At 42.4% G+C, this 10,847-nt stretch overlaps 1 protein-coding gene across 3 annotated transcripts in view; it reads left to right on the top strand.

Annotated features, from left to right (window-relative positions):
- Positions 1-10,847, top strand: part of CDAN1 (codanin 1) — a 33,682-nt gene that overhangs the window by 4,034 nt on the left and 18,801 nt on the right. For all 3 annotated transcript variants that reach the window (XR_011151382.1, XM_069017445.1, XM_069017446.1), the window contains exons 3-10: positions 920-1,144; positions 3,814-4,007; positions 4,429-4,548; positions 5,437-5,515; positions 5,907-6,027; positions 8,478-8,587; positions 9,285-9,374; positions 10,427-10,502. Coding sequence is in view for 2 of the 3 variants with exons in the window: in XM_069017445.1 (XP_068873546.1) it covers positions 920-1,144; positions 3,814-4,007; positions 4,429-4,548; positions 5,437-5,515; positions 5,907-6,027; positions 8,478-8,587; positions 9,285-9,374; positions 10,427-10,502 (1,015 nt within the window). In the remaining variant the exon portion in view is untranslated. The remainder of the gene's footprint in view (positions 1-919; positions 1,145-3,813; positions 4,008-4,428; positions 4,549-5,436; positions 5,516-5,906; positions 6,028-8,477; positions 8,588-9,284; positions 9,375-10,426; positions 10,503-10,847) is intronic.

The following is a 10,847-nucleotide window of genomic DNA, read 5'->3' as shown; positions in this document are numbered from 1 at the left end:
TTTACTCTTTAAAATCCTCATTGCCAAATATAAAGCCTTTGTGTCAGCCTGTTTGCTCTGTATGTCAGTCACTGGTCTCTGAAAGTGGGACTTTCTAGTTGGACATGCAAAATTCCAGCTGAAAATTATTAGCTGTGTGAGTCTCTATGGCAAATCCAATGCTGGGTCTGGGTGATGCTCTAGATGATGCTTTGGCCAAGGGAGATAAGGTGTGTTTCCAGCACAGACAGCAAGTCTCTCTTCCTCAATTGCATTAGTGCTCCACTAGGAAAAAGAAGGAGGAAAGAGGCCATGAGTCTTTGGAAGTCAGTGTTACAGGTGATTTTGAGAACACCATAGCAGTTAATATGTAGCAACCAGCATTTCCTCGATGTTTTCTGTTACTGTATCCATTTCCAGTTTTTAGTGTTTTTTGCTACTTTACCAAGCCTCTTCCTGAAGGACAAATGCAAGTATTTTATGCAGGAAGGATGGGTTTCCCTGAACTTAAAGGGTCTAATGTTACTTGGGAGCCTGGACTCTTAGTGATAGACAGTGGCAACTTGACTGATTTTGGTTTTGGTATTTTTTTTTCTCCTGGTCATGTCAGAAACTAATTCACTGGCAGTTTCTTACTAAAATGGGGCATATCCTGTCCTTTCAAATTAGAAACATTTGGAAGGGTTGATATTTGATAATTAATTTTGCTGCAGGGTCAGCAGGCTGTTTTTAGCTGTCTATAACTCCATGACTTTCTTTTCAGTGACAGAATAAATTGATAACTATAGGTACAGTTTAGAAATTCAGTGTCCCAACTCGATACCCATTTTGTTTTAGCATTAGGTTCCTCTGGAAAAGTTGCATGCATACCTGTCTTGAGACCTAATTTTTTTGTTGTTATTTAGCTTGATTTTAGTGGAGTCGCTTCTCTTTTTTTCAGCAAAAGCAAACCATCGAGGCGAATCAACCCAACTCCTGTGAGTGCTGAGCGGCCCCTCTCAAAACCAAAGACTTGCTTCACTTCTACACCTGTCAGCCAGGCTCCAGCTGCTCGATTGTCAGCTGGGTCAAGCCTTGAGGCCTTCACTGCTGTCCAGGAAGGAAACCTCTCATCTGTGATAAGCAACAGCCTTCAAGAGGAGAGGGAGATGCTGAAGAAAGAACGGTAGGGTCTGAGCAGGGGTGTGATTCTTAATTCCCTTGTGTCCTGGTTCTGGGCCAGAACAGGATTAGTTCTTGCAGTAGCCAGGAGGGGGCATGGCCAGGACTCAGAGGTTATTCTACACCACCTCACCTCATATTTTGGGGATGTGGGAGGGCTCTTTCAGGTTGCCTGAGAGTGGCAGAGGGAGTGGTCAGGTATTCTCTGTTTTCAAGGGTTTCCTGTGAATCGTTTGCCTCTTTCTTGTACCCTCTGATTTGTATTGTTGCTGTTACTGCTCCATTTCTTATCTCATTGCTGTTTCCAATAAGTAGTTCTCATCTCAACCTGTGATCTTTACCTTTTGCACCTCCAATTCTCCTCTCCAGCTTGCCCCGAAGCAGGGGGAGAGAGAAGAGATGGAGTAGTTTGGAGGGTTTCAGTGGGAGCACTAAATTGGGGAGTACATTCCTAAACCACGACACCTTCCCTTAAGGTGGGAATGACAGAAGAATATCCAAAACAGATATTGGTGACCTTAAACTATAATTTACCTAAAGCCAAGTGTGTCTGTGGTATCAGACTAGGATATTAGTGCATCTAGCTCATGTTTGTCATTTTAAAGGTGCGCTGACTCTGGAACAGTGACTCTCACTTCAAAAGTGTAATCAGTCCTCACTGCTTTTATGAGATTTCCTCTTCATGGGCTTGTATGTGTGGTTATCTCCTGTGCATCTCTCCTTAGATTGCACAGGTGAAGCGATTGGGTGTAGACTCTGTTTGAAGATTGCAGCAAGACACACTGGTTTGGAGAAAATGAGTTAGTGATGCAAATGTGTGGAAAGTGTTAATGGTTTTGCAAGGTAGGTAGAGTAGCAGAAGCTTGCAGTCAGAGAAAACAGGACATGGGCACTTGAGATTCTGTTTTAAAGGTTACTACTGCAGTTGTCTGTCAGTTGAAAATTGCTGTCAGATGAGATGAATTCTAGCCTCTAATTTTGTCTCTGCTGTTCAGTTAGTGAACACGGAACACACACACAGTTGGTGTGACTTTCATTGTTTGTAAAATGGTGTCACTGTTAGTCTGTGAAGATTGATACTAGAAATAAATCAAAGCACAGTAGTAGAGAAACCATTGTTTCTAATTGCTGACAGAACTGTTGTTGCTCTTTTGTAAGTTTTGTTCTTGGGGAAACTCCTTAGGATGCATGGATGTAATTCTTTTCATGCTAAGCTTTGCAGCTCACTTCAGTGGGACCACAACTAGCTGAAACACATCTGGTAGAGTCTAATGAATTACTGTTTGTACTGAACCTGCAGTACAACTCAGGATTCAAACCTGCCACTCTGCACTTCAGTCTAGCACCTATTCCAGTCTAAATTCTACCTGAAATGTCCCAATAATCCCTATCAACTGAAGTCAGTGAAATAGCAGTATGTGGTGGGCTGGATCTTGTCCATGAAGTGATATTCTCATCTGACCCATCCTGCGTGAAAGCTGGGAGAAGCTGTTGTGTCCTCAGTAGTGGTGGTGAAGTGAGGTACAGAAGTAACACAGCCTTCAGCTGGCTGGGTCCCTTTGACCAGGGGCAAAAGGTGAGTTTCATGCTGAGGTAGATGACAGCACTGAGGCAGAAGTGAAGCGGATTCTAACTGCATTATTGGAACCTTACCTTGGTGGGCTCACAAAGTACTTAATGAATAATTTTCTTCAGTTCTATCAGTTGGTTGATTATGTTCATTGCAAGGAAGCTGTTGGCAATCTGTTTCCATTTTGGGACCAATTGTTCGTCATCACAGCAGTTCCACTAGAAACAGGCCAATAGAAAAAGTTCTTTCCTGCAGGTAAAAATGTTTCTGACTTCCCCAGAGCCCTTAAAGTGACCTAAAGATTTTACTTTTGAGACAGTGTGGTAAGATGTAGTGTGATGTTCCAAGTGTAAATGTTCCAGTGGAATTTTTGACAATCATTTGATATTGCTGTCACTGGCTTGTGTCCTGTATCTCACGTGTCTTACGTGTACCACTCTGGTATTGCATTTTGGATGACCTCTCTAGGTATAGTTTTGTACGATGTCTGGATGTCTGTGTATTTAATTGAGTGATCATTGTTGATTTAGAATCCAGCAATCAAAGTAGTTTGTTCCTTCTGTTGTTTAACTTGCCCGTATGGGCTTTCATCAGCTGTTGCACATCAGCTTTCCACTTAGTGATATTGGGTCTTCTCAGAGTGTTGTTAACTTACATCCATATCCAAAGGTATGGATGTGAACTTTATTTTCATGTGTTTTTTTAAATGTCTAGCTGTCAGAAATTGTACATGCAAAAAAATTTTTTTAAGACCTGGTCTCTAACAGATTCCCTGTCCTCAACAAGTACAAGTTCAGATGAGAAGCAGTAACATAGGTTAGTTGGTTAATTTGGTCACAGTGCTACACTATTTTAACAGGTTGGAATTTGAATGGGATTCTTTAGAGTCTTTTGGTTGCTAACCTGAAGATCTATTCTCACTAAGAGAAAGATGACTCAAATTACTATCATGCTCAAAGCTGCTTTAGACAGTGTAAATGACATGGTGTAGTTATGGCAGGATTTCCTTCATGCTACACTGGAATAGAAAGATCTCTTCTGCCTGCATGGCTGCTGTAGCTCATCCTCAGCCACGTGGTTATGTTGCTGCTCTCGAATTTCAGATGCAAATTGCTGCACCAGGCGTCTTCTCCTGCAGGGATATCTTTTGATCCTGGTACTCCAACTAAACCTAGCTACGCTCGCAGTGCTAGCCTTCCTGCTGAAAGCCATCTGGTGACCTGTGCAAGTCCTGCTAAGGTTTCCTGCAAGAAACAGTTGGAGTGTCTGGCACAGCTCTATTCATCATGCATAGCAGGTGAGGACACAGAAGATGTGAGACTGACCTTGCTTTGAGCTTTGAACTTGCATGTGTGTTGTGAGAAGGAGAGGGATGGGAAGTGGAAGTTGTGGGATAGTTATAGCGTACAAACAAATGACATCTGTAAAAATAAACTAAGCCAACACAGTTAAAATAAATGAATACTTGGAAAAAGTTTAGGGATGGAGGTGAGCCTGATGCAGTACTCTGAGCTGAAGTAGACTGAAGTTGTATGTCCCATCAGAAATCAGGCTATTCCCTAACACCTTTCCCATGCTGATCTACACTGTGAGTGTGTTGTGGGGAGGCAGTTCTTTGCTGACTACGACAGAACAGGAATCTGTCTTTTTACCTTTGTGTATTAAAGTACGACAGTATTGAACAATCCACCTTTGACATCTCATTTACTCTCTTCCAGAAAACCTGGTACCAAATATTTTTCTGGAACTGTTTTTTGTTCTGCAACTGTTGACATCTAAAGGCACTTCTACTGCAGAAGATGGGGATAGTGATCCTGAAATCAGTGAAAGAAATAGAGGTAAGCAGTAGTAATGAAGAGAAAGAATGTTGCTTCCATAGAATGAGAAGGTGTTGTTGAGTAGCTTGAACAGTTATTCTTAAATTACATAAAAACACCTCATTACCACTGTGGGACTCATGTGAGGTGCTGACAAAAGTCCTGCATGTATGGGAAGTGCTTCCACAGTATGATAGAGCCGGGTTGTTAGATACTGTTTAAATAGTTTTCTGCTATTGTGTGAGATTTGCTGTAGTTACTTCCTAACACTGACTTTTAGAGAGAAGGACAGTTGTGTTTGAGTTGCTTCTCCATTGATCCTGCAATTCAAATGTGCTGTGCAACACACAGTTGACCTACTGTGTGTTTCTTAAGCTTCGAGTTGGGATCTGAGTGCACAGGATCCAGCCATATTGTTGCATTTGGCTTTTGGCAAATTCAGCCTTAAGCTTGATGCAATTACTACTTTGCTATGGAATATTACAACCAAAAGGGTGGTTTTAGGATGAGATCCACCACACCCTCCCCTACCCCACATGCCTCAATTTAATTAACCTTTGTTTTGCTGCTCATTGATCCTTAGGGCTGAGATTAGGAACATGAAATCTTCAGCTATGGGAACACCATTTTATGATTGTTTGTAGCTGGTCTACTTTTTTTGTCCTGTATCTGCTTACTGTTGTTCAGAACATTGAGAAAGAATCTTTTCTTTCCCATACAGCATTCAACAATTCAATTGCCTTTAGTATAGGAAGGATAGGGAATGGGAACTTCTGAAAATTGAATAGGAGTCTGGAAGTTTTTTTTTTTGATGTGTCAGTTCCTACTTTCCTTAAAAGTGAATTGTTTGTCCTTTAGTTTATAAATGGTGATAGGTACTGTTGTCTCATGTTTCTTTTTTCCCCTTAGATGTGTCAGGGAGACAGCATTTCGAAAGTGTGCACAACTGTGTTTATTTTGCTGTTCGAGTCTTGGATTATCAATATGAGTGAGTTGAATTCTTTTTTCATCTACTTGTGTCTGCAGTTGTTTGTGGGGTTAAGCAAGTGTGCATGGGTTTTAGAACTTTACCAGTTACAGGCACAGAGTTGTTAATTTTCCTTCAAAACATACAACTTAACCGGGATTTGGATGTCTGTGGTTTTCCTTGCACTGATCTGTCCATTGAACTTTGTTGTAGTTGTGCAACATTAGGAAAATCGTGAGATGAGAATGATAACAAATACAGATACCAGTAGGATTTCATGCTGGGTACATGTGGTTTAGAACTCTTTACTTGGCAGCCTCATAAGATGTAAGCATAAGCATTTCTTTCGATCTGATCATGTGTGGTTTATGTCTGTCTGTCTGTCTGAGTTTTATCCCTGTTATCTTGGCAGAATTATTTCACATTTAGAAAAGGGGATGCTGAAGCTTTTGGCTGAAAATGAACGGATTGCATCTTTTTCTCCCACCTTGCACAAGAGGCTCAGGCAGGCTTACGAAAGCAGCACAGCCAAGGTAAAAATTAGCAGACCCCAAGTGAAATTGCTTCAAGCCTGTGTTGTTGTTCTTTTATTTGCAATGGCTTTGATGTTAAATCTCATTCCTCCTACTTCACCTTATTGTGTTGTCTCTAGAAACTGTCTAAAATCTACTTTTTTTCCTTGTCAGTGGGTGAGTGAGTTGCTGGGTCCAGTGATTGTTAGCTGTGAATCACTGCTGGCTAGCCTTGCCTTGTGCTCCAGGCACTGACCTCAGCCAGAGACTTTGATAGTGTCAAGTTTTGCTTTTAAAATTCTCATCTAATAAATATGGATCCCAGGAGAATGGTAGGCTAGGTACAGTATCAGAAGGTAGTTTCAAAGACGTGGATTAGGGTTCAGAAAACCAAAAAGCCCAGAGCTCCAGGGACACTGACCAGGCCAAAGGCATGCCCAGGGGAGCGCAGCACTGCCCAACCTTGCTCCCTCCTCTAGTTTCCACTTGGAACTCGCCTCAGCCTAATGCCTGATTTCCGGCTGCACCTAGGGTTAGGGTTATACCTAGGGTTAGGGTTCAGAAAACCACAAAGCCCAGCGCTCCAGGGACACTGACAATGCAAAAGGCATGCCAATAGGAGCGTGGCACTGCCCCAACCTTGCAGCCTCAATGTCTTCCTCATTGGAACCTGCCTCAGCCCAGTGCTGTTTCTTAGGCTGAGCCTAGGGCTAGGGTTAGGGTTAGGGTTACGCCTAGGGTTCGGGTTCAGAAAACCACAAAGCCCAGAGCTCCAGGGACACTGACAGTGCGAAAGGCATGCCAAGGGGAGCACAGCAGTGCCGCAATATTGCAGCCTCAGTGTCTTCCTCATTGGAACCCGCCTCAGCCCAATGCGTTTTCTTAGGCTGGGCCTAGGACTAGGGTTAGGGTTACGTCTAGGGTTAGGGTTCAAAAAACCACAAAGCCCAGAGCTCCCTTCACACTGGCAATGCATAAGGCATGCCAAGGGAGCGTGGCACTGCCCAAACTTTACCTCGTTCGTTTCTTCCTGGTTGCAACTCTCTTCAGCCCGATGCTGTTTCTTAGGCTACGCCTCGGGCTAGGGTTAGGGTTAGGGTTATACCTAGGGTTAGGGTTCAGAAAACCGCAAAGCCCAGAGCTCCAGGGAGACTGACATTGCGAAAGGCATGCCAAGGGGAGTGCGGCACTGTCCCAACATTGGAGCCTCAGTGTCTTCTTTATTGGAACCTGTCTCAGCCCAATGCTGTTTCTTAGGCTGAGCCTAGGGCTAGGGTTAGGGTTACACCTAGATTTCTGGTTCAGAAAACTGCAAAGCCCAGACCTCCCGTGACACTGACAATGCGTAAGGCATGCCAAGGGGAGCGTGGCACTACCCAAACTTTCCCAAATTCGTTTCTTCCTGATTGCAATTCTCTTCAGCCCAATGCTGCTTCTTAGGCTGTGCCTAGGGCTAGGGTTAGGGATAGGGTTATGCCTAGGGTTAGGGTTCAGAAAACCGCAAAGCCCAGAGCTCCAGGGACACTGACAATGTGAAAGGCATGCCAAGAGGAGCACAGCAGTGCCCAGACTTTTCCACATTTGTTTCTTCCCGATTGCAACTCTCTTCAGCCCAGTGTTTGTCTTCGGCTGCGCGTAGGGCTTGGGTTAGGGTTACACCTAGGGTTAGGGTTCAGAAAACCACAAAACCCAGAGCTCCCTTCACACTGACCATGCCAAATGCCTGCCAAAGGGAGAGCGGCACTTCCCCAACCTTGCTCTCTCCTCAGGTTTCCACTTGGAACTCTCTTCAGCCTAATGCCTGATTTCCGGCTGCACCTGGGATTCCTTTAATAGATATGCTCTTCTTTTAGGCAAATGACATTTCAGCAGAGACAATCCAGATTAGGAAATATGGTTCCCTTGAGTTATCCAACTGGTTTAGGGAACTAAAGCTGAATGGTAGGGATGTATCTCATTTCATCCATCTTTTAAAAATGGAAATTAGTCTTGGCAATGAAAGGACAGTGTACTGAGACTGGGACATGTCAGTAGCTGAGCTTTAAAGTTGTTAAAGTTGTAAATAAAGGCCTTGCTACTTGAAGCACTGGCTTTTCAGTTGGAGAAAGAGTAAGGTAATAGAAATTGCCAGCCAGGGTCCTGAATTTTCTCAAGCCCTATATTGACAGTACACTTTGACTATTTGTGAGTCTTTCCACACTGTATCAATACTGGTTGCAAGCTGTTCAGCAGAGATTTAAGGAGTCCAGATACTTTCTCTCCTAATGTTGAGTGATGCTGCCTATGTAGCCTAGTGCAGATTGTAAAGCTGTTGGTGCTTGCTAGTAGTTAGCAGTTAGGAAGTAGAGTGTCTGAACAACTCGGCTAGTGATACTTTGTTTCCTCATCATGCCTTTTCCCTGCTTTTTTCTGTGTTTCAGACTGTTTAGAGACTTATATTAGTTTAATGGCTATCTTTATATTTTTAACAGGTGTCTCTCCTGCTGCCATGCTCTGTACAGTCTGTTTCTTTTCAGCCAGAAACTGATAATCGCTCTAACTTTCCCAGTGACAGAGCATTTCACATGTTTAAGAAACAAAGGTAAGTTTCTTCTACTGTTCCTGGATGCTCACAGGGTATAACCTTTGCCTGATTATGAACAAAGGATATTAAGAATGTGTCATGTATGCTACATACTGTAGAAAAAAATCCTGAAATTTTTACTCTAATTAAATGAAAAAAGGTCTTTGTCCATATTGACTGCAGGAGCTAAATGGTTAGTGTCTTTAGAGAAGAACAACCTAATTCTTCAGGAGTTATTGAGACTTCTGATAATGCCAATACAGTGTGTCACCCTACTGGATTGCTTCTGCATATAAATCTGGTATGCTTCTATTCTTCATGCCACCTCCCTCCATGCTTGCAGCAACAGGGTGAGCGCAGAATGATGAATTGTCTTGGTCCTTTTCTTTTTCTCATAGGTATTACTTCATGTGGCTTATTCTTTCCTGCCTCTCAGTCTTCACTATGTCTGTCTGGCAATGGCTGTTTTGGTCATTCCATCATAGATTGGGCATAACAAGCAAAAGCACTTGCTGTCAAAGACATGGAAAATGGAAACTCACTGAAGTACTGCTAACATTTATGAGTTTTTCAAAGGTATCTGAATGCTTAGAGGCTGGAGTTATTTAATCTGAGGTAGATTCTTGCTGGGGAACTTTGAAGCAATTGAATATTCAGTTGTTGCTTCAAATTTTGAAGAGTGAGTATTCATTCCCTTAAATATCTTGATTCACAGGGATATATTTTATGAACTTCTGCGTGAATGGGAGGATAACCATGAGAAAACTGGCTGGGACTTTGAAAGAGTTCTGGGCAACAAGATCAGGTAGGAGTCTTATGCAACTTTGGCTAGCTCTTCAATGTAGCTGAATTGCTGGTGCAGCATACTGCACTTGGCATCCTTAGTTCCATGTTCTGCCTGGTCTTCTGCACTAATCTGTAGGGGGCTGTGTGCTGCTTGGAAGAGACTGCCCGTGTACACTTGCTTCTGAATTTAAAAGTATGAACTGTTATCTTGAAGAAACAAGCTGTAAGTGGCAAGGGGTAATTTGATCAGTCTTGATGTGGCTCTTTCTCTTTCGTAATCACAGAAAGAGCTGCTCTCAAAACCCGTGTGTTTCGGTCTGAACATTGTTATTGCATACACCTGTGTGTGCATGTCATGTTTCCCATGTCTGACTCCTCTCAAGTGAGAAGTGTGTTATGTGTTTAGAAGCTGTTAGCTCTTCTAATTATTTCAGGGGATCTAGTGCATTGGCTCTGAAAACAAGACAACTGTGTCTCTTTCTGTGGAAAGCAGACTATTTTATTCACTTATTGCTTTATCAAAATGCAGTATATATAAAGAAACTATTATAGTGTTGGAAGCAGTTTCCTTGTGGGTTTCTGTGTTAGTCTCAACCACCAGCCTACTCAAGTTACGTGTATGTAGATGGCTTTTCACCACAAGAGCAAAACAAGGCTGAGGCTTAAATTGAGACATTTTCCTTCTCTTGGGGCATCAGAATTGCTGTTTGCTTACTTCCACATGTGTGAACTCTCAACTCACTGTTCTGGGTAGGGAGGAGTGGGAGCTGAATGATTTTATTCTTTTTTTTAAACAACAGCATTATTGCAGGTAAGGAAGAGATTCTTTTTATCTCTAGAGCTGTGTTTACTCTGCAGGTGCTCAGGGAGAATTTTTGTTTCCATGTCAGCAGCAGGTGGGGCTCAATGCTTGGGAAACTGGGTTATAAAGATACTGCTTTTTTTCAATGGCCTTCGGAGATTGCTTTCTTAAAAGTAGATATTTTATGCTTTTGGTATAGTTTGAGGTTAGAACACCGCTTTTTGTACCACAAAGTTCCAGTCAGAATTTTGTCATGTTTTCCTTCACAGGGCCATGATGGCTCACCTATCTGCAACCTGCAACCACAGCCGTTTTGCCAGGCTCTTTCAGAAACAGCTTATCCAGGTAAATGACTTGTGTTGTTTAATGACTGTATACATCAAAGCTGATTTGATCCTTCCTTGGCCCGAGAAAAGTCTTGTAAGCTTCCTTGAGGTTTTCCTTTTGAACGTTTTTTGGGAGACACAAGTTTTCAGGATGGGAATTTCTTTCCTTCTTCAGAAATAATCAGTCATAAATGACTGATGGACTCTGGAATAAGGCACACTGAGCACATCATAAGCATTCATTCTTCATGGCTATTTACTTTAACCTTCTAATTTTAGTACAGTTATAGTTTCTGGAAATTTTAAGGATGTATTTTGAAATTTGTCAGATGTATAGGTTCCCAGTTATGTTTGTTAGCAGCAT

The sequence above is a fragment of the Aphelocoma coerulescens genome, chromosome 5 (assembly GCF_041296385.1).
Source record: "Aphelocoma coerulescens isolate FSJ_1873_10779 chromosome 5, UR_Acoe_1.0, whole genome shotgun sequence".
Classification (NCBI taxonomy): Eukaryota; Metazoa; Chordata; class Aves; order Passeriformes; family Corvidae; genus Aphelocoma; species Aphelocoma coerulescens.
This window is presented reverse-complemented; position numbering and strand designations above follow the sequence as displayed.